General features: G+C 43.3%; 1 protein-coding gene across 1 annotated transcript; it reads left to right on the forward strand.

The window, feature by feature from the left end:
- The first annotated feature begins 1140 nt into the window (after positions 1-1140).
- On the forward strand, positions 1141-24776 carry TTC22 (tetratricopeptide repeat domain 22). Its single transcript, XM_088461893.1, has 7 exons — positions 1141-1818; positions 7785-7840; positions 10957-11072; positions 15851-15969; positions 17549-17710; positions 20589-20741; positions 23117-24776. The coding sequence occupies exons 1-7, from the start codon at positions 1255-1257 to the stop codon at positions 23645-23647; spliced, it is 1701 nt and encodes a 566-aa protein (XP_088318019.1). The 5' UTR covers positions 1141-1254; the 3' UTR covers positions 23648-24776.
- The last annotated feature ends 81 nt before the right edge of the window (positions 24777-24857 follow it).

A 24857-nucleotide genomic window follows, 5' to 3' on the forward strand; every position in this document is an offset into this window, starting at 1 on the left:
CCTGCTGTAATTATGTGTGCCGGGCCGGTGTGCTTCGATGGTGCCAATGTATACAGAGGACAGCGAAGTATTACGAATGGGAGAAAGCAATAGTGGGCGTCTCTATGCTGGCAGAGCTGTGGCAGGCATTAGTGTATTTACGCAGCTGCGATCTCAATAACGATCCATACTGAATCAGGCCCTTTCTGAAGTAGAAAAATAATGCTGAGTTGTTCTCCCTGGGCCCACCCACTACTTAACATCGGTCATGGTCAGATCTGTTTAGAACTTCTGTGAAATATTATTTGCAATACAATCGTATATCACAGCTGGCCTCTTGAGACCTAAATTCGACATGACATGTAAAGTTTGTGTAATTCAATACATTCAGAATGTTACATACATTGCTTGTCTTGAAAGGATTATTAGTAAAATTTGCCTCACAGCACATTCATTTATTTATTGCAAGTTATTTGCATAGCGCCCACATATTCTGCAGCATTTTTTCAGACAGTATTTAACCATTCACATCAGTCCCTGTGCCAGGGGAGCTTACAATCTATATTTCCTACTACATTTACGCAAATTCATACACACTAGGGTTAATTTTTTTGTCATATGCCAATTAACCTATTGGTATGTTTTTGGATTGTGGGAACGGGAATCGGAGTATCCAGACCAAGCCCACATAAACATGTAGAGAACATATAAACTCCACACAGATGGGCCCTGATTGGAATTGAACCCAAGACCTCAGTGTTGTGAGGCGGCCAGCTAGTCATTGCACCATTGTGCTGCCCAGTAACATGTTATTTAGCTTATTTCACTTCCCACACAGTCCATAAACTTTCTCTGTATAAATCTCACAACTACTTTGACTTAATTCATCATTTAAAACATTTAAGTTGTATATATTAAAAACTATTGACTTCATAGAGATTAATGTATACTTTTCTGCAGTCTGTATACCAGCTACTACAATTAAACCATCCACTGCCATTCCTGGGGTATATGGTGATGATGATATCACCTTTATGTCTGTATTTGCCATTTTATATAATCTAATAATCAAGCCCTGTACTTCATAGGAAGCACGCATAGTATGATAATGGAATAAATGTATCACATTGCAACAGCTACACACAAACTCTTGGTGAGGAGGTAATTCTTTACAGCCAGCTGTCCCTCCCATCCCCAGCTCCTCCCAAGCTGCAGGTTACTCAAACCAGATATACAGGTACAGGGAAGACAAGAGTATCTATTATTCTTCCAGCCATGGATCAGGAACCTTTACTGGACATTGAAACCCTTATAGATGAGTTTGAATATATCCCTGGCCATTTCCACTTGGAAATGAATCTGAACTTTGAGTCCTGCACCCCAGCACAATTTAGGAGGAGAGACATTAAGCTTAAGCAGGATGCCCTTCAGTCCCAGCTGGAGTTAGACTCTGATCTCCAGCACTCTGAGATCGGGAATTTACTGGGTGTCTTTTCCTTCTACCTGGACGAGGTGAGCAATGCCAGGGAGAGTTTTGAAAACATCACCAAGCAGGACCCCAATAATTTAAATGCCTGGGCTAACTTGGCCTATGTGTATGATAGGCTAAACATGGAGGAAGAGGCCTCGCAGTGCACGGATAAGATCTCTCATCTGATGGGCCTGGAGACTGAGGGTACGGACAGTAAGGAGCCAAGGCTGAGGGCGGCACGCTGCCTGGCAGGGCAGGGGTACGCTTACGCCTTTGATGTAGGGCTGCTGAATGAAGAGGACAACATGGAGAAACTGATTACTGGCACAAGTCTGTACGATAAGGCCCTGGGATACGGAAAACATAAGGTCAGTTTAAAAACAGGGTACATAGAATATTTGCACATGGTAACATGCTGTACACCTGTTATTACAGTATGCCTGTACACACATCTCTGAAGCAGTAGTGAGTGACTAGGGTGTGTCATGCAGTGACTAGTAGTTAGCACTACAGTGTGTGTCCTGGAGAACTGCAAATAATTGGGCAATTTAAAAAAATTTTTTTTACAATCTCCTTATTTCAATTGTACTAATTATATGGGCTGAACCAATAGGCACAAGCATGCAATTCACTAGGAACCAGTGATATCAGTAAGAGTGGATCCTGCATCAGTGACTAGTTCTTAGTGCAGTGAGGGTTTAAGATGAGACGGTGGAGTGGGCCAATTTAGAATTTTTAAGGACGACCCCTACTGTGCTGTGCGGAGGGGCACGCGACTATTTCCAGTCCACATGAGTACTTGGATTTTACACCAGCACTGAGCTGTCAGTCTTTAGGGCTCAACCAATACTTTTAACAGGGTCTGTTTAGCACGTTCTTTTTGCACTCTAGCGTAGAAGCACATTTCTAGATGCATTCAGAGCAGTGTGACACACTCCAGCAAGGTTACAGATAGGGTAGCAGTTGTATCTTTTTTTTTCTTTTTCATTTGGTGCCAATTTTACCTTTTTGCTCCTTCAACAAACAAGCTCAGGGTGAGGTCTTATACAAACTTCATGCTTTGAGAATTATATTTAGGGCATTGTTTACTAATGATTAAAGGTTTTCTCAGCATAGAGCATAGTAGCATGTTTCAGGCTCACAGTACAGGGAGTGAGCGTCCATGGTTTGAGCACTGACGCAGACTGCACCTATATTTCCAACAAGTCTAATGGGAGGAGCTGGGTAAAGTGATCCTAATAAATGGCTTCTTGGCGTTTTTGGCTAAAACCATGTGTAGAATCTGTTCTTATCAGGAGAGCCTAGTGTCTCGCTCCTGAGTGGGCAGTGCTGCCTTGGTCATTGCCAGAAGACTGGTTGCTTGTAGCTTGAGCGACCACTGTTCATGGTGACAGGGCCTAGAGGTGTTTCAAATCGAATGGTGGAGGTCCTGGAACCTGCCCTAGTAGCACAGAGTAGACACAAGAGCACTATGCGCTTGCAATCTCTACAACACTTTGTATTTCTTTGCTCTAGCCTTGAGTCTGGACAAGAAACCTTTTATACCGACAAGCCGTAAGGTTATGACCTAGAGGCTAAATTAATGTATCCTTGTATGGGGCCTTATAGCTTCGGAGGATGGGAAAAATGGTGCACTTCTCCTTTTGGAGATGGTCCAAAGACCCAAGACCACAGCACAGTCTGAGCGACTGATGCACGCATCTCAAGCTTCAAAAAAAAACAGGCATTCCTAACAAAGTATGGGGGCTAGTTTGGTGGTGGTGCAGTGCAGATGTTACTAACTTTAGATCGGGTGTGGTATAAGAGATAGACAGTAATTAGATAGACACCAGATGTTAGACAGTTAATAGTTAGACAGGGAAAAAAAGTTAGACACAAACAAAAGTCAGACACATTAAAGTTAGACATGTAAAAAGTTTGACAGGTACAAAAGGTCGACAGGGTCAAAAGTTCGACATGAAAATGGTCGACACAAAAATGGTTGACAATTATTATTTTTTGTTTTTTAGCCCTAATCTTCACCCTAACTCTAACCCTCCATCCTGGTGCCTAACCCTAACCGTCTGGGTAAGTGCTTAACCCTCCAGTAAGTGCCTAACCCTAATCCTAAAAAAACAACAAAAAAAATGTGTCGACCATTTTTGTGTTGATCGTTTCATGTCAATCTTTTGTACCTGTCGAACTTTTTATATGTTAACTTTAGAGTGTCTGACTTTTGTCTGTGTTGAATTTTTATCCTTGTCTAACTATTAACTGTCTAACATCTGGTGTTTATGTAGACATTGTCTAACTAATTACTGTCTGTCTATAGTCCGGAACCCCTTTAGATCTTATTTTGGGGAGCAAGATTACTGAAATTATACAAAGGTGTGGAGAGGGTACATTTTCTTTTGAGGACGATCCCTACAGAAAGGAGGGGAGCACAGTTATTTCCACGCCCTGCAAAGAACGGCTTCAAGGTTTTGGGTCTCATCCTATGCTTTTAATGCAATATAATTAAAACCTTAACACATAAAAAGGCCACATTTACTAAGGACATTCCTCATACATCCACACTCTCATCATTAAATTGAGACATAAATCAGTCTAGACCAGGCTTGAAAGGGATGGGCAAATATTATATAGGTAGGCGCCGCGGTTGTACTAACCCCATAGTGAGCGGTGATAAGACTTTTGACACATTCATGATTCTAATGATAAATAGACCCCTGTAATCTGATCCTCATTCATTTTATATGTATGTCAGCACAACCCAATAATATACAGCACGTCAGTAAAAACATGTATATGCCAGTACATTCTTTATGTTATCAATAAAATAGATTTACTAGGGTTGACAGTCCTGGTTGGTAGGTTTGGTGAAATGAGACTTAGCCAGCACAGAGTTCTGGTCAAAAGACTCACCCCCCTTCCTTCTTCTCTTGCCATTCTCTTTCCCTCATTGTGTAGGCCACCAGCAACTCACTGGGGACGAGGGGCAAGAGGTGAACAATACTTTCTCCTGTCCTTACTCCGCTCATGTTGTCAGATACTGCACCATAGTATCAGTGTCACCCTGTGCTCTTTCTGCTATCAATTATTACAGAGTGGCCAGTGACTGGCGCACCGGCAGAGATGAGGAGACTATACGATCCCGAAACAACTGGACACTCCCAAATTTCAGGAAAAGTAGACCACCCTCCCAGATCCCATACACTTTCTCAGTGAAATGCGTGGAGTGAGCTGAGATGATGCTGCATGATTCACTGCCCCACTGCCGAAATTCAGGCCATTATGCAGCAGCAGGGACAGGGCAGTGATGATGTAAATCGTGTCACCACAGCTCTTCCTTAGGAAAGAGTAAGGGTCTTCCTTAGGAAAGAGTAGGGGTCTTCCTTAGGAAGAGTAGGTAAGGGAGAGGAATGTCTGAAGTCAGGAGGTGAGGTAAAAACCCTGTATTTACAAAACCTAGTATGGAGATAGTAGAGGTGAGATTGGCACCTCTCCCCATGGGAGGAATATAATTGCCACAATATCTCTATTGTTCTGTCAAATTAATTTCTCAGTGTCTCTTCTTATTCTGTCATGTGCAATGGAGTGCACTATCTGTGAGTCACCTTCCTGTCATCCTTCAGCTCAATAGGAAAGGGCTGTGGTAATACCAGCAAATTCTAGTCTTATATGGGACTACTGTACATTGGTATAATACAATCCTATTGTATCTTACACAGTCACCTCAAGTAATGTATAACCTATATAACTCACGGAGTTCTAATGCAACATTCCAAGGACACTGGCAGCCATGACACAATATGGCTCTTCTGAGAATGTGTTTTTGCAATTTATCGGGAGGGGCAGATTTCTGTAGGAATAAGCAGTCATGGCATATTTACTTATATGATTATTACAGCCGTGGAATCAATGTGTGTGGTTCTTCAGCGCATTTTACATGAGCTAAAAAAAATTAAAAAATCAAACAAAATGTAGGAATATTGAACCATTGGTAGTCGGCCCTTTTATTTTCTGTTTCTCCTGATATTTATTTTAATTTGAAGAAAATATCTCATAAGGTGCAAACACACGTAAAGTTTTTCTATCCAACCATCCAACTAGTTGATTGGTTGGAATGAAAATCTGGTAAGGTATGAAAGTAAATGACAATCAGCAATTTGCTCCCAAACGCCGGAAAATGGACAAAAACTGTTGTTTGAACAAATAGTTTAGATCAAACATTTAACAAACTTGTCTGACGACCATTTTCATCTGTTTTCTGGCATTTAGAAGCAAATTGCTGATCATCAGTTACTCCCATACATTACCAGATTTTCATTCCATGCAATCATCTAGTTGGATGGTTAGACAGAAAATCTTTACGTGTGTATGCAGCTTTACATAAGTATATGTCAACAGTCTGTCACTGCTGGTATGTGCAGAGGTTAAATAAAGGAGTGTCCTTAGTCAAATAATACATGTAAGCCAGCTTGTGCGTTACACTGTATTATATAAGTCAGTATGGAACAACATGAGCAAAAGTATCTATTTTTTATTTTTGAAATTGATTTATTTGTTCTAATTTTGCAACAACAAAAAGTGATAAGGAAACGCAGTACAGGAAGGGGAGAAACAGTATTTATCATTCCATTGTTCACAGAGATTTAGGGGTCTATGTACTAAGTCTCGGAGAGAGATAAAGTGGACGGCGATAAAGTACTAGCCAATCAGCTCCTACCTGTGACTTTACAGGCTGCTTGATAGGAGCTGATTGGTTGGTACTTTATCTCCGTCCACTTTATCTCTCTCCAAGGCTTAGTACATAACCCTCAAGGTCACAGGAAGAGGAATGATAGTGCTACATAGGCTAATCTGCACAAAGGGGATGTAGTTGCAGGCAGCCACAGAAGCCTGATTTACTATGATAATGCGAGATTCCGACAGGCTAATCTGGGGGTTCATGTGTCTGCGAGCGGAAACCCGTGCCCCTCATTGACTTCATGCCATGTGCCCCAACCGTCATTAGTTTCAGCACTTGCACCAGCCACATACTAGGTGCAAGAGTTACACCAGATTCCTTTCCCACAATGGCATATTTATAATGGGTGCAGGGTGTGCAAGCATATATTGTTATACTAGATTGTACGCAGTCTCCATAGTGCTGCTGAGCAACAAAAATCACTGGGAAAATGGCGCCATTTTCCCGGTGACTTGCACATGTGCAGTAGAGATGTCTCCGGGAATAAGGTGTGACGCCATTTTCCCGGAAACCTGCCAGAGATGAGGAGGCCTGCACTGAGTCTGCACACGGGCCCTTTCCTCTCTTAAAATGCCCCTGCGTGCTCACGACACTCCCACAAGACAGAGCGGTTTTGTGCACTCGCATGGTTGCCACCCCAAAACCCCCATTTTAAACGAAGGACTGATCTGGCCAAGTTCCGCACACTCAGAATAGGACAAACATACGCAAAAATGCCTACATTCGCCTATGTGCATGTGCTGTATGCTACAAGTCACCATTTGCGTCCATGCACAAAGATCTTTCCAAACCCAGAATCAGCCCAGACATGTTTATTCACAGATGGCAAGAAATTACTTATATGTTATCCCACAGATAACTCCGGTGAGGTCTGTATAACTTCACCCAGGTGAAATAGGATTATGTATGGATTAGTCACAATGATATTCCTTTGATTCAAGTTTAGTTTAAAACTCATTGGAATTATGTACTTTATGACATGGTGTAAGGAGTAACAATGTGCTATATCCCATAGCAACCAATCAAGTATCAGTTTCTAGCAGTATAGTGTAGCCCAGAGTTTTCCAAACGCGGTCCTCAAGACACCACAACAGTTCAGGTTTTAGAGATATCCATGGTGGTTAAATCAAATTAACAGAGGTACCAATTTAAATCACCTGTTGTCAAGCATGGATATCCTTAAAACCTGGACTGTTAGGATGCCTTGAGGACCAAGTTTGGGATCCTCTGGTGCAGTGGTTCTCAAACTCGGTCCTCAGTACCCCACACAGGTTCACATTTTCCAGGTCACCCAGCAGGTGCACAGGTGTATTCATTACTCACTGACACATTTTAAAATAGCCACAGGTGGAGCTAATTATTTCCCTTGTGATTCTTTGAGGAGACCTGGAAAACATGCACTGTTTGAGGTCTTGAGGACCAAGTTTGGGAAGCTCTGGCGTAATCATTTAGCTGATATGATTGTTTGGCGTACATTACATCACTGCTCATTGCTCAAAATTAGTTAATAAGCCCCATGTGCACAACATAACAGACTACAATTAATGGAGATGATTTGTTTTCAGTACGTAAATTGAACATTTGTGTTTCCAATGTTTTGTATAGATCCCAGTGGAAGAGAAAAGAAGCTGGTTTTTCACCATGGCGTCTCTCTGTATGAGGTATGTCATTCCCAACGTTATGGCTCTAATGCAGACTGACTAGATACTCATATAGGGGTATTCCATATGAAACGTAAACCTCGTGGTCTATGCGGGTTGAAGTTTTCGCCACACATCGGAGCTTTTGCCGTCGAAAAAGTATCGGGCGCGCCCCCGATTATACCCGTATTCAATATGAAATCGTCGAAAATGGCACTCGGCGAATGTGAAATCAGCGAAAGCTTCGCTGATTTTAGGGGAATTGACCCTAACACCCCCAAAAAGATGCTCTGACATGTGGGTTCACTCTGGATACCCCCGATTACCCCTGTTGAAGGTTTTTGGGGTCTTTAAACAGGCTCAGTAGCTGCTATTTTGGAGATTTGGGAAGGTGGTGAAGAATAGCATTTAGAAGTTTTTTTTTTATGAAAATAAGTAGTCCCAGCAAATTTGGGGTACTTGAAAATGGGGGTGAGCATATTTAAAAGTTGTTAAAGTGATGTTTTAAAAAAGCGTGAAAAATCCACCTGCCGCAAACACCTGCAATGAAAAAAACACCTGGGGCATACTTGGGGACCCCCCAATTTATTTTTTTTGCCCCCAAAATTAAAGTGCTTTTTTTGGGGTCCTCTGAGGTATTTTTTTTTTACATTTTTGACACAGTTTACCTTTGGGGTACTGTGTGAAGGTTGCAGGGTGGTTTCCCAAATGTTGCACCCCAACACCCCAATTCTGCACTTTTTTTCGCCACCCATTCCTTGGTGATACTTTTCCGCAGGGTCGAATGCAATATACTTTTCGCACCGGCGAAAAGTTTTCAAATTGAATACGGTGTAAAAGTCAAACCGGCGAAAATTACGTAATCCAAGTGAAAACCTCGCAGAAACTGCGTTTTCGCTCCATATTGAATACCCCTAATAGTCTCCTAAGTTACTGGCATTTTACTATGATACTTACCTATTAGAGTAGGGGTGAGTAATAAGCGCCACCCCCCAGCTGTTGTAGAGAAGGAATGGAGGAATGTGTTAATAAAAGAGAAAAAATAGTTGATCTCTAATTTCATGTCCTTCCCTTTAAGTATTTGATTTGCAAACCTTGAACATTGACGTTTGGAAAAGTGGGACACATTAGGCCATGTCCCATCCCTGAGCCACACCTAGGACTATGACTATCACGAATGTTTGCATATGAACCTATGTTATTAGTTACTTACTAGGCCAGGCCTATAGCTGACACGTTGCAATTTACAATGCTAAACAATGATTTCAATACACACATATGAAGATGGAGAACTCTATTCATAATGTTAATTATCGCGGTTCGAACCGCGATAACTATCATACTAAATCACGCGAGCCCTGGAGCAATTCATCATTGCTCTGGCATGGAGATGGCTGAACCGAAAATCCGCTGTCTCTGCGAGCGGCTTCACTGCTCCTTTTTACTGCTCCTTTCGGAGCAGAGAGACAAGTGCGCATGTGTGACTTACAGGTCATGCATGCACACAAGAGCCCCGACGTCTGGTGGAAGGAGCCGGACATGGGCAGAGGGTTCCGAATGGTGGGTTGTGAGCCCTGATCTAGAGCAAACGCCACCTGACTTTGGTGAATACTCCCGCAGTCAAGCTCCGAAAATATTGTATTTTCAGAGCTTGATAAATTCTGTCCCCATACTCGTGTATGGGTACAGCGGGCCATACCGGGAGAGGAAGGTAAGCAGGAGATATCTGTGATACTAGTGTATTGGGACAGCGGCCATACCTTGAGAGAAAGGTAGGCAGGAGATATCTGTGATACTAGTGTATGGGGACAGCGGGGAATACCGGGAGAGGAAGGTAAGCAGGAGATATCTGTGATACTAGTGTATTGGGACAGCGGGCCATACCGGGAGAGGAAGGTAAGCAGGAGATATCTGTGATACTAGTGTATGGGGACAGCGGGGAATACCGGGAGAGGAAGGTAAGCAGGAGATATCTGTGATACTAGTGTATGGGGACAGCGGGCCATACCGGGAGAGAAAGGTAAGCAGGAGATATCTGTGATACTAGTGTATGGGGACAGCGGGTCATTCCGCCAGAGGAAGGTAAGTAGGAGATATCTGTGATACTAGTGTATGGGGACAGTGGGCCATTCCGCCAGAGGAAGGTAAGTAGGAGATATCTGTGATACTAGTGTATGGGGACAGCGGGCCATACCGGGAGAGGAAGGTAAGCAGGAGATATCTGTGATATCTCCTGCTTTACCTTCTTGATAAATGGCGAGAACATTTAATTTCTACTATTGCTGGTGATGATGAAAGACCCCTATATGAGTAAAACTGGATATTTTTATTCACCGACCATTTCTGATTGCACAAAATAGTGATTGCTTACAAAAATTTGATAATTTAGCCATTACATTTTAAAGTTAAGGTGCCCATGCACGGTGCGATATAGCAGACAAACCGACAGATTGGTACGATATCGCTGCTATATCATACAGTGTATGGGCATGATATCCGCCAGTACGCGGTCACGTGGGGTCGCACATCGCACCTCCAGATTTTACTGCATGTTCACTTGATCTGGGGATGCGATGTACGATTCCGTGCAGCGCTATGCCGGTGGGGGGTGCCGGCATATAGGGCAGTCGGCCACCCGATCGCTCCATGCGAGGACCGATTTATCAGCTGTCTGATCGCAGGTCGCGGCACAAGATACATATCGCACCGTGTATGGGCACCTTAACTTGCTTTTTTCCTTTGCTCCCAACTCAGTCAGCCCCTGGGCGTTCATAGCCTGGCACTAGCCAACTCAGAGACTATTCAGTAGACAATTTGGTGTCACCCCTTGGCAGGTGACACCCGGGTACTGCCCGCACCCCCCTTATGGCGCCACTACCACCGGTGACAGACATGTAAATGCCCGCCTAGTTGCAACGTCAGGCACGACACATCAGGCCGATGATTGGTAAGTGTGCATGCTCTTACCAATCATCATATAGGCCGCTGTCATATAGGACGACAACGTCGTCCTAATATGTACCCAGCTTTAGGAGCCGATTAGTTGGTACTTTATTACTCTCCAAGGCTTAGTGACGTATATAACACGGATTATTAGAATCATAGAGCAATATAAAATGTGCTCCATTTCATTTCAGGTTAGATGAAATATTAATGAAAAAACAAGGTGTTGAGAAGAACCGGCTGTTATTTTTTAACAAAACATTGATGCTGCTACGTGAAACTGTGAAATCCTCCACCAGTCATTACAGAGGTAGTGTACGCTTTGTCTGTATTACAATACACTGTGTGTCTGTTATTACAGTGTCTCGTTTCAGTTTACATGTCCCTTGTTATTTTGCATTATGTTCTCTGAGGTTGTTATTTTTTTTCTTTGACGGCAACGTGCTTGTTATCATCTTGTTTTTGTTTATTTTGGTAAATAGCTTATACAGGAGTTGGGTAACATGTAGCTTTCCAGCTTTTGTGGCTTTTAGCGGAAGAGACTTGCAGTCCCACATCAGCTGGAAAGCCGGAGATACACAATGTTTTTGTTATCTGTATCTATGACAGTTAGAGGAAATATATTCATGATGATAACATTTTGCAGCAAATTTCAATAGTGTGACATCTTAAAGGACAGCTAATCCTTGTACAGTGCATCCGGAAAGTATTCACAGCGCTTCACTTTTACCACATTTTGTTATGTTACAGTCTTATGCCAAAATGGAATACATTTTTGTCCTCAAAATTCTACACACAATACCCCATAATGACAATGTGTAAAAAGTTTGAGATTTTTGCAAATTTAATTAAAAAAAAAAAACCTAAGAAATCACATGTACATAAGTATTCACAGCCTTTGCTCAATACTGATGCACCTTTAGCAGCAATTACAGCCTCATGTCTTTTTGAATATGATGCCACAAGCTTGGCACACCTATCTTTGGGCAGTTTCGCCCATTCCTCTTTGCAGCACCTCTCAAACTCCATCAGGTTGGATGGGAACCTTCGAAAGAGGACAAGTTGAGATGTTGCCCATAGCAACCAGATTCTAGCTATCATTTTACAGAATGTACTAGATAAATGGAATCTGGTTGGTTACTATGGGAAACACTACCACTTGTCCTCTTCAGAAGGTTTGAGAAATCTTCCCATTAGTCTGACCACTGACACCACAAGGGATCTGATGCCTGAATGTTAGTGTAGAGAGGGCAGCGGTGGGCGGGTGTTATTTTTATAGATGTGCCATTAAATTACACTGGCCCCAACTTTACAAAGATCCTCCTGCATCTCCCAGAGAGGAGCCCTGAAAATTTAGCACAACTGATCAGCAGGAAGTGTTTGGTTAAAAAAGATATTTTAATAAATATATAAGTTAATTTATATTTTCCAACAAAGACAATGAATCAGTGCGTTAAATATAGAAATTACAAAGTACAACATTTTATATGGCACCATCCTATTATTAGGATTTATATTAAGAACAAGCTGAAGAACCCAGCGTTGCCCAGGTTTAAATCTTCAAGTTTTATTATGTGATGTCATCCAAATCCATTCAGTGGAAATCCCAGAACAGGCTCCCCAGGTCAAAGTTCTGGCCAGCATGCCCGGGTCAAAGTTCTGCTCAGCGTACACCAACTGGAGGTCCGACCGGGACTTCAACCCTCCAGTATATCTTCTGGGATCCAATGTTACCACTCTGTAATGTTTTCGTCCAATTTATGTCATGTTGTCCAAATCCATCCAGTGGAAGGGCCAGAACAAGCTCCCTGGGTCAAAGTTCTGCCTGACGCACTCCAGCGTGAGTCCAACTGGGACCCCAACCACTCCATTAGGCATCCCAGGCCAATTGACACCCCTCTGTGAAATTTTCATCTAAATCCATCCAGTGGAAGTTCCAAAACAGTCTCCCCAGGTCAAAGTTCTGGACATCGTCCCCGGGTCAAAGTTCTGCCCAGCGTACATCAACGGGAGGTTCCGACCGGGACCTCAACCCCCATAGTATGTCTTCTGGGATCCAATATTACCTCTCTGTGAAGTTTTCGTACAAATCCATTCAGTGGAAGGCTCAGAACAGGCTGCCCAGCGTACACCAACGGGAGGTCCAACTGGGACCCTAGCCCCCTTAAAACCAGGCCAGGATACGACTGGACCACCTCACATTGGTTTCATTCCAATCGGTACAGGGGTGCCCAAATGCATAACCAGACAAACAGACCACCCAATGAATCCTATATATAAAATTTATCATATTTTGGAACACATATGTATTATTTCTGACTCCTAAAGGTTAATTTCCCAAAATGCAAATCCGCTGTACAAATTCTCTATATCGAACTAATGCATTTACTTTCCATATGGTAATACAGGTGATGGTGTCATCTATAGGGCTGCAAAGTTCACAGGAGCTGGTTCAGATCGCTGGTGTTGCACTTGTAGAGAAGGCTTTAGTCACATGAGTGTTACTAAAGCAACATGAAAATTTTACTTTTTTCAGGATAAGAAAACGGGATAAAGGGATAGGGGCCTAGTAAATATTGCTCCATATTCCTCTAAAACACCCCTTTTCAGGGCATACAGACAAATATAAATTTCCCCCAGATGTATTATGGAAGGATTGCAGCAGATATACAGCATTTTGCGGTCCCTCCATTTACGACAGCAGCTGCAACTCCCATAGGATGCTGTCAGATTTACCAAGTTTGGACCATGAAACATTTGCCATCTGATGGTGTTGTACTGCTGTAGCTTATAGGCTACACTTTGCTTAAATTACCCCTCCCCGGCAATAGTCACCATGCATGCGTGGTCTGTAGGCCGCACATTCGCAGGAGTCCTGAGAGGGGAGTGAAGAGACAGCTGATGCGGTCACTTCACTCCGAGGACATTGCAGGGACGGGCTCCTTTCAGAGAGGGGGGGGAGCGTGTACCAATTTCCCGGGCCCAGGCTTGTAGGCGGGGCCCGGCAGCAGTTTACTCTCCTCTGCCTGTGGGGGAGAGCAATCAAACTGATCACGCCCCCCCCCTCCTCTAGATTTGCACTGGGCTGAGGTGCTCACAGCGCCCCCTCTCCTCTGCGTGTGTTTCCCAGATTTCCAGGAGGGTGGTTAGTGTTATTTCTCCTCTAGGGCGGGGAGATAGGTCTCACCCTACACTGAGACACAGAAAGTCTCCGCTCTAATGGTGGCTCCAGAGGTGCGGCTGCAGCACAGTCCAAATTTCAAATAGGGGAGCCACACTGACTGCGATTTCAAACTCTGCCAAACATAGATGGCTGGGACTCACTGGCAGTTGGTGTGACTCCCCTATATGAATTTTGGACTGTGCTGCAGCCCCACCTCTGGAGCTGCCACTGCTCCCCTCACTCTCACGGTTGATTTTAGACATAATTAAAGCTAAATAGGCAGCATTTAGGGAGAAAAGTGTAAACATTTAAGGGTGTTATTAAATCGGAATTTGGAACAGTTTTTCACTCTTTACAAAGTGACTATTTCCAGGTAAATCCACAACATGTAAAGCTAGGTGCAGACTGATTATCTAAGGGGCATGTCACACAACCAGGAAGTCAGCCAGGCTTGAAATGTGTTAGGCGGTTAAGTAGGCAGAAGTGTAGCTTTGCATGTTTTGTGGTTTGCAAATGATCCACCGAGATGAGAGAATAAGTCCTTGCTCTTCAGAAAAGAGAATCAGTGTTTACTTAGAAAGGAATTACATGTCATAAATGACAGGTGCAGGTAAATTAAAGGTATGAACACACCGGCAGCACAGAACTCTGTCTTCATGATGTGAACCTGCTTTATAACTTGCTAACCCTTACAGCAGGGATGGGGAACATCAGGCCCGGGGGCCGTATAAGGCCCACGGAGTCATTTGGTCTGGCCTTCTGAGCTTTTCTCTGCTAGCCTCATCTGGCTAGCAGGTTAACTAGAACGGCACCCTGCAGCCAGAATCTATGCAGCAGTACTGCCAGGAGCGTCCTTAGGACGCTTCAGATGGTCACACCGCTGCCCTTACAGCTCCCCGGAGCAGCCTCAGGATGCTCCGGGCATTGCTGTAATCACAGGCATTTGTGACCACGCCCCCGTTTGACATCACACGGAGGGGACGTGGCCGGCACCGGTCCTGCAAATAATGTTCTATATATCAAAATGGCCCTTGGCAGAAAAAAGGTTCCCCACCCCTGCCTTACAGGGACAGTTTTGCCTGTTAATACATTATTATTCCCTTTACTCCCTCAACTAGTTCTTAAGTAGACCCCCATATTTTCTGGACATCGCTGTTGGGATAATTGTACAGTTGCTGAAAACTGTCTGTAAAGATGATTGCATTCATCCGTATGGTGTACGTCATTAATATATCTATGCTATTGATTGCATAGAGCGTATTGTAATGGTGGTCCGCACACTGGGGCTGATTCAGCAGAGGACGCAGATGGTGATACTCACGCAAAGTCATGATTATCGGGAATCTGCACATGTGTAGAACTGGTCCTGCAAGATCGCACGCAGGCCCCCCTATGCCTCTGCCAGATTGACAGGCAGTGCGGGAGTGGTACCATTTAATGACTAGTCCCCTAAAACCCTTACAAAATTCACAAACCTAAAACCTTTCTATGTCCTTCTTTGTAAGGACATTCTGCTGACAATAGTATCATACAATATAAAAGAGGTATTCAAAAATAAAATTGTAGTTCATAATCTATCAGGTGGGGCATAAACAGGTGTATATAGAGATTTTACTTTTTTACATCCTTTGGGCTACCAGATTAAATGGAGGAGTGTGTGTGTGTATGAGGACGTTGCCCCACACTATGGGGTATATTTACTAAAGGTCGATTTTATTAGATTTTGATCTGGGACTTAATCACACATTTACTAATGCTAAGTGTGTGATTTAGCCCCAGAAACATTGATGTTGACCGATTTTAAATAAAACAAAATCGATTTAAAATCGAAATTTAGTAAATATACCCCTGCAAGAGAAAAGAGTGCTCTATTAATGTATTGTTACGTTGGTTGTTACTCACACACAATTGTACATATCTTTTAGCTTTGTCTTGGTGCTACATTGGGATGATGCTGGAAAAACAAAATACATTTTCTACAACACCGATGGGAATCCACGACTACGGATTTTCAGGAACAGACCCTCTGGACTGCTTTGGCAAGGTTTGGGCAATGCTGTTAAATTTTATTTTTGTAATGTTATGTATAATCATTATTAGATCATATGTGGCATGGAATGTACATGCATACTGTATATATAGCCCCTTCAGTAGCATTCTATACAAAGCAGAGATAGCAGCAGTGTAGTCCTTAGAAAGGAAGGTTGCTACTACTACCACAGCCATATCATAGGAATAATGATGAGGTAAATACAATACTGACTGACTGTTTCTAACAACCAGCTACACAAACTCTTATTCTACATGTTAAAGAGCACAATGTTCCAGTAAGTGTGCACTACTGTAATAGGCATGTGACAAATTACACAAGAAACCGGTTATACAAGTTTAGATGTCAGTGATGACTGTAATGGAATTACAGTAAGTAGGAAACAAACAACAGCAACAAAAAAAACCTTTTTAAGCATAAATGTTGCCTACATGTACTGATGGTGGCCATTTTGTGGGTTGAAAAGTGATGTCACTGACTGGTTTCCCCTGAACAGATGTGCTTTTACAAATACTTAATTCAGAACAACAAAATGTCTGACACCGCTGCGAGGGTTACACTTTAGCGATTATTGACGTCTGTCTAATTTTGTCTAAAGATATCTTCCCACGTAGTGTTATTTGACAAAACTGGCTTGAAAGTATACATACTGCCTCCCAGCCAATAGTAAAATGCAGTAATATAACCTGTCAGGCAAGTTAGTATATTAGAGAAGGAAAATGGATAACAATATATTTACTGCTCTCCCAGTTGTTAAAATAAAGTGTGTGTGTGTTGTGTGTCTCCAACAATTAATTAGGTCCCAGAACGGCCCCCCTCCTCCCACAATTATAATTATGCCCCATAACTGTCCCTCTTCCTCCATTAATTATGTCAGATAGTTGCCCCCATTCTCAAACAATTATGTCCCATAACTGTCCCCCTCTGCAGTGCCCCCAGTAGTGGTCCCCATTATGTAGTGCCCCTTTAATATACACAGACAGCAACAAAATAACAATACTTACCTGAATCCCTGCGCCTACTCCTGTGCCCGCCCTCATCTGCTCTTCTGTCCTCCCGGTCCGCTCAGCACCATGGGAGAGACATCATGACGTCTCTCTCTTCACCCACTTCGGGAGCCGGAAGGTGAGCTTATGAGTGAGCTCCAGCCTGGCTCCGGCCGTGGGTGCAGCAGCCAATGAGAACCTGTCTGACTCTCATTGGCTGCTAAAACAAACACACCGCTGCCGGGTAGTATGAGTGTACTACCCGGCGGCGGTGCGTTTGTTTTACTGTGTAGTGCAGAACGCACTCACTGCGGTCCGCACTACACTGACTGGACCGCGCCACTGGTGAGGGGGTGACATTAGGGTGTGCCTGTGAATGCCATCGGCAGGCCACAGGGAACAGCTCCACGGGTTGAAGACCCCTGGTATAAACCTTTTGAAGGAATTCCTGGGAGGGGAGGTACTGGCTAAGCTTTGTTTTTGAATATTAAATACCACAACACCCCAATTTCAGAGTAAACATAAATCTTGTGCACTCTCCAGAAGGCTGTGTAAATGATGTGCGTCTCTTCCTTTGTTACAAACAGGCTATAGAAATAGGAAAAGGTGACCCTCTCATACTGAACCGTTTGGCAAAGATCTTTCAATTCTTGGGGAAGCAAGAAATGGCCATTGGAATCTGTAACATGGCGCTCGATGTTCTTCAAGATCCCAGACTGAACTGGCAGGCTTACTGCACACGCTCCCAGGTAAAAGCAGATGACTGTATCTGAATTAAATGAGGTCCGTATTGCAATTTACAGTACATAATATACAGTTATTAGACTTTGGAACTCAGGTGTTTTATAACATTGCAGTTTTCCAACCATAAAACAGTTTCATCATCACCATAGTTTATATGTAAGTCGCCAAACTCTGCCGTGCCGGACAGTCAGACAATCACATCACATAAAGCTGTACATAAAGAGAGAACAAGTACAGACAGAGGCCGAGTAAGTGCATAACGGTGGGTTTCGTTCTGATCGGAATGAAATCGTAAACACATGTGACCAATATGAGTGAGTACAAATGAACACACTTTATTTACAAGTAACAAACAAACAACATACAAAGTATACTGTATACTCAACTTTTGTCTATGTATTCAGATGACACCGGTAAATTATCATCTTCAGCACAAGATGTACTTCATCTTATCTTCTCTCTGGGGAGCCCATTGTTTCACAACGCCCAGGTTATCAATATACATTGCAGGCACCTCTTCTGCAGACTTAAAGATCCGTGCATGAGCTAAAGGGTCCTTTGTGTACCTCTGGTTTATATACCTTAGTATGGGGTGTTGGCTTGCCGGATATTAAGCCCATATTAATTACATACAGTGCTAGGTATCAAGCACTCATTGGTCCAGCATAGCATTGACCAAACTTATCTCTCTTGCACATGCTCTGTAAGCACTAAGATATATACTACCAGACAAAGACTTACAGTAATGATGTATCTTAGTATGTATGGAGATGAACTCTTTCAAAGCTCCTTTGTGTGTAGAGTCTGGACATCACTGCGAATTACCCATAATGCTTAGCATCTCTACACATCTTACAATGGAATGTAGCTAACTGATAAGAACATAGAAGCTATGAATGGCTCATTATATTTCTACTAAAAGCAGTGACAGGTACGAGCTAGGCCTCAATATTTATGGCTTCTTTGACCCCAAAAGGTCATTTGACCATTCTATGGAAAAACAACAACTGTAATAAGACAATCTAATTTCAAACCTCAAGAGGCCAACAGGAGGAAAAGGAATATGAGTGGACACAGGAATACAGAAGATAAAACATACAGAGCGAGTAGTATCAGGTGGGGGCATCCCAGGCCCATAACTAGGAGCGTGCGAGCGGTGCCATTGCACAGGGCCCTGGGGGAGGACTGTTGCTGCTCCACGGCACTAGCATGTGGCTTGAGGCTGCCTCGAACGGTGCCTTGAAGCCATTAGCAGTGTAACAGAGCTGCATGGGTCAAAGGGATGCCCAGACAGGCACACTGCAACCCCTGAGGCCTGCCCGGAGTGCCCTTAGGACATTTCAGGCAGTCTCTACTTCCTAGATCTAGTGTCATAGGATTTAGGGGGGAGGGGAGGGGATAGTCACAGGGCGGCATAGAGACCTGTTCCAGCCCTGGGGCATCCATGCCTACATTTATGGAGAGCCTATGGTCAAGTGCAGGGAGTGGGGGCAACAAAGCGATTCACAGCATTATGGCCGGGATAAATAGCCAAATATGGGAGTGGGTTAGGGTTAGGCTGCAGTGGGGGAGGGGTGTCTTTATCCTAACCCTGCCGGGATGCCAGCGTCGGGATTCTAACTGCCATCATCCCGTACCCCACCTGTCTATTTTATATGGGAAGAATTCAGCTATAATAATGCTTCTGTGTGATAGATAACCTAGGTTCTTATCAGGGGCGTTTCTATAATGGGTGCAGGGTGTGCGTACACCGCACACAACCTGCACCCATATATTTAATACTTAACACTGCGCCACCGGAATCCCACGTCGACACCAGTATCAGCGCTGTGAAAATCGCATGGAAAATGGGCGACGCAGACATTTTCTCTGTGTTTTGCATAGGCGCAGAAGGGAAAACACCAGGAAAATTGCTGCAGCACCATTTTCCCGGTGACCTACGCATGTGCTGTAGTCTCTGGGCATACTCTAGTGCCCAGAGTTTACCGGTACGGCGCTGCACTCAGTGCGCGGTCGGCCGCCGGAGAGAGGAGGGGGCCCTGGACAGAGACTGGTTGGCAAACTGTACCATATTAAAACTCCTGTGTGCCACTGTCCTTAGAATAAGCAAAAAACAAAAACAAAAAGGGCAAAAATAGTGACGTGTTTTGTTTTCTTATTATTTGATTGGACTCATTCTCATTATGAACCTCTGTCTAACTAGGCTTTCCTTTACATATGTTTCTCAATTACAAGGAGAAATCATTTAGCCAAAAGTCAACTTTCTAATCAACAAAAAAATATGTGCCAAAAAATTGTATCCATTTGTCTACATTAATTGGGAACATAAACTGGAAAAGAAGTGATTGCATTAGTATTCACCCCCTTCCTGCAACCATACTATATTGTCATCCGAAGTAACCAACTTTCTGCACAAGTCACATAAATAGTTTATTGGGGTCCACCTGTGGCAGGTAAGATGTCACATGATTACAGTAACCATCTATGTAAGCTCCCCCAGGTAGTTAGTGCATTTCCAAGCAAGGGCTTTAATAATTCCGCACAGTAACTTACAGATGTAAAATAAGTGTGAATACTGGAAACGGGCCATTTAGGTACATGGTGATTTAGGTCATGAAAGAGCTTCCCATCAGCTTGCTGAATGATCCTACTAATAGCTGCCACATTAGATTACACTTTTTTAGCATATTATTCCTCAGTGGAAGGCGAAACCAGGCACATGTAGGTCGTTACAGCTATGAGAGCGCATGAACTGGCTATAATACTGTTAGCTGAAGGCCATATGGCACCATATGACATAACGAATGTCGTGTTTGGGCATTTTTATGTTTTAGCAAAATAATCTAATATGTATTTCAGTATGTTCTCATTATTTTTGTTCAGATATTCATCGGGATGTACATACGAGACCTGGAACGGGCAAAGATGGGGTTAGGGGGTCTGCCGGACAGAGATCACCTTGCCAAAGCTAAAGCCAACCTGGACAATGTCATTGATGTGCACCCCTGTCTGAGAACGTTCCTAGACATGGGGCAAGTAAGTATAACTATTTCTACAAATAACATGCATGCACACATATTACATTGCACTCAGGACCTGATTCATTACGGATCGCAACGGCGTACGCAGATCGGCCGATGGTGCATACTGAGTTGGTAATGCGATCACCTACGCAGATACAAAGCCATCACAGACCGAGGGATGGGACGTCAGCATTTGGGGGTGGTGACGGGGGAGTGGTTGGAGAAACGCAGGCGTGCCTGTCCGTGTGAACGCCGTTGCAGGGGCGTGCATAAATTAGCCACTGTGACGGCGTACGCAGCTTGTGTAGTCACTGCGTGCAACGAGGTTAGGGCTGATGTAATTCTTCGTGACGGGTCGATGTTCCCGATGTATACGCAGGACTGCAAGGTATTGCGGATGCGGTAATGGCCATCCCTGTGCTGTCGCAGTTTGATGGTATACTTTTGAATGTATTTTAAAAGCTAAATAAAATAAATGATACACAATTTTTTTTCTTAAAATGTTAACATCTGCAGAATGTTGACATCTGAAATGCCAACAGGATTAGGCTGTGGGATGGGAGGATCAGGGTTATGTTGTGGAATTGGAGGGTTAGTTAGTGTTAAGCCGTGTACACACTAGACCAGGGGTGGGGAACTTTTTTTTCTGCCGAGGGCCATTTTGATATATATATAACATTTATTTGCGGGCCTGGTGCAGACCACGCTCCCTCCATGTGACATCACATGGGAACGGGACCATAATTGCCGGTGCTGTAAGGGCAACGGTGTAACCCTCTGAAGCGTCCTAAAGATGTTCCAGGCGGCACTGCTGCATACATTCTGGCTGCAGTGTGCCATTCTGGGCACCCTGCTAGCGGGATGAGGCTAGCAGAAAAAAGCTACAAGGGCCAGACCAAATGATTATACGGCCACAGGGTCTGAGGTTCCCCATCCCTGCACTAGACGATATGCATATCGGGCGCATCGTCTAGTTTGTACTGGCCTTTAGGCTGCGGGAGGGTTAGGGTTAGCCACTAGGGGGTAGGATTAGGTTAAGGGGTTAGCGTTACCGCCAGAACCACCGTATGATCAGCCGGAACTCAACATCAGCTGACTGCCGGACCCGCCGAACAAGGGAAGTCACCCGTGAACTACCAGGAGCGTTTTGTCGACATTCTAAACAGGTCAACAGTTAATCAGTGTCAACAATATGAATGTCGAGAAAACATACACAACCCAAAGTGCCCTGTAATTATCCTCATAGTAACGCTGATATTTATTTCCATAAACCTGGCAGACGATATCCTATACTGAAATGCCTAAAAGACTGTGGTGTAAATTTACTAAGCTGCGGCTTTTCTTGCCGGTAGTTCTGGCCGTGGGATTTAATAATTTCTGCCCTTTTAAATCCCATGGCCAGAACGGACAAGTATCGGCTTTGCAAAGCTATTGCTTAATAAATATACCACCCCCAACATTTCTGAAACAAAAATGTACAATTTATTGACAAATAATAACTGATTAAACTTGACACGTCTTTTGGCCATTTTTGTAAGGTGCATGATCTTTTTAACAGAACTTGGCTTATTTAGAAGTAACCCTACAGTATTTTAAGCTTGACTCAAGTTTCTTTATCAAGAAATCAATAAATAAATGTATTAATTGATATAGCCCTAATCTACTGTGCTTATTTATTATATTCCTTTTTGTTTATTGTGACTTGTTAATTCATATTTCATATTGCACAGTAACTTTGGCAGAGTCCTTTTATTACACTGTGTTGATATAAGCAATGCTCTTTTATGACTATTGTATTATCACAAGACTAGAAGACTAATGCTGGCCATACACCTACACGATGAGTGCCCATGCGACTCAAAGTGTCGGAGCTCCCTGCCGTACGTTTTCGTGGTAATTTCACACACGATCCTTCGTACGATCACGCATCACTATATGACGGATCGTGATGCAATTGATCGTGTGCCGCACATAAAAACATGCGATAGATCGCACCTAAATTTAAATAGAGGACTGTGCAACACTAGGGGGCTGCTGGGATTGACTGGGGGGAATAAATAGCAGCAGCCATTTTAAGGTCTCTGCAGAAAATTGTCAAATGACGCTGCTCGCACGTTCTGACACACGATGCAGCGCATGCTGAAATAAACTGCACGATCAGCATACTAACACGACGCATAAGATGGACAGCACATATGATCACACAATACGTTTTGACTGCTGCGGGAGCGCGCATTGCATCATATCCTACCTAAAAACCAACACTATTTCCACGTATCATCGCACGGTGCATCGAAAATCGGGCCGAAATCGCGTAGGTGTATGGCCAGCATCAATCTTGTGGTAATGTTCTGCCTTTATTAACAATGTGACTTTTCTTTATTTGAGGTTTACTATTACATGGGCGTGGATTCTGTCCAGGAGTTACTACTAACGGACGAAGATGCCCTGAATAATGCCTTAGTGTGCATTGCTAAAGCCATGGAGATTGACCCTGGTGATACCCTCCCTGAACTGCAACTACTGAAGGGTAAATGTCTGAGGGCTAAAGGCGAGGAACTGAACGCTATTGAGTGCTTGAAACGGGCTGTTCAGCTAGACAACAAAGGCTCACTGGGCACAGAGACCTTCAGGTGCATCATGGAAGTGCTCCTCAGCCTACACAACCAGAACAAAATGGATAACGAGACGCTCATTAAGGAAGTGGAATTCTGGGTAAAGGATGCTCTTCAAAAATTTGATTCAGAGAATGTGAGCCTGGGGCTGCAGATCGTGTGCAGAAACAACACCGTTGACATTGTCAACCTTTCCAAAGCGATGATTACAGCTGGTAAAATGGACTTGGTGAAGCTTTTGTTTCAGTCTATGAACGTAAATGGCAGGAGACTGAAACTGAGCAGCCGGTCATCTTCCATCTAAGCCAAAATATTATATGAGACTCCTGAATTATCTCTGGTGTAGAGATCAGAGGTGATCAACTGGATAGCAATCACCCACTAGGGAGAACACTATTTTATATCCCATGTTATTGTATGAACATACTAACCATGTAAACCAAAAGCAAGGCATTTTGTGGATCTCTGTGCTGGGAGGTTTAGATGTGTAACAGGTGGCGGCCCGTGGCTTGCCTAAATCTACTGTATACGGTTTTCTAAACAACGTTAATATCTAACTTTTTTTTTGCATAATTTTTTTTTTTTTCATAGAAAATAAACAAATGAAAGCCTGAGGAGGGGTACAACAGTGTGATTTAATTAAATAAAGTGATATTTCACTCAGTGATTATCAATTTGATGGCATTGTACATGTTAGGACATGCTAGTGGCCATATCCTATTCCCAAAAAAATGGCAATAGGTAGGTTCTCACTGGTGGCGGGGGCTGCAAAAATATATAGAAAATTCTAAAGGGTCAAAACTGGCCATAGGGTCACCGGTTAGATGTCCTTGCTCTAGAGAACTCTCCAGCACGTACCTTATCATTGTACCTTTGTTTCTTACAGTGAGTATTGCAGATGTTATACATATTTTTCTTTTTGTGTGTTTTGTGCCAAAATCAAAAGGTAAATGTAGCCATTTTGTTCCAGTTTGCCAACAGTTAATGTGCCATCGCCTGCAACATATTAACTTTGTGCCTCTTCTAAGTGGGTAGATAAAGTGGATTTTGTGTCAGTCCTCAAGAAAATGGCTGATTCCAATGTATGTAAGTGACAGATACTACTTAAGTATCAGTTTGATAAATGAATCATAATTATTTTTCTGCTGCTCTGAAATGCGTAAGTTATAGGACGTTCACCTAAGTTAATTCTCACATTGAGGAATCCTATAGAGATTGGCGGTGTGGGGTCCAGTTGCACGTTGTGGCCGTGCCTAAAACTCAAAGGAGCCTGAGGGAGTAGAAATGGTGCTCTGGCATTGATTGCTCCTGCCTTGCTGCTCCACACTGTTGTGTTTTGTGTTGGTTCATTTCTCCCTACATTTAAGTTTAATCATTTTATGTATGTAAGAGAATAAAGTGCTTAATTCAAGTGTCAAAAGCATGTGTATCATTTATAAATGTGTTTTTCTGTGGCTCTCTGTGCAATGGTTTCAATGGTTGTTAACAAATACTCACAGAAAAAAGTATCTTAC

The sequence above is a fragment of the Taudactylus pleione genome, unplaced genomic scaffold (assembly GCF_031769625.1).
Source record: "Taudactylus pleione unplaced genomic scaffold, aTauple2 ptg001123l, whole genome shotgun sequence".
Classification (NCBI taxonomy): domain Eukaryota; kingdom Metazoa; phylum Chordata; class Amphibia; order Anura; family Myobatrachidae; genus Taudactylus; species Taudactylus pleione.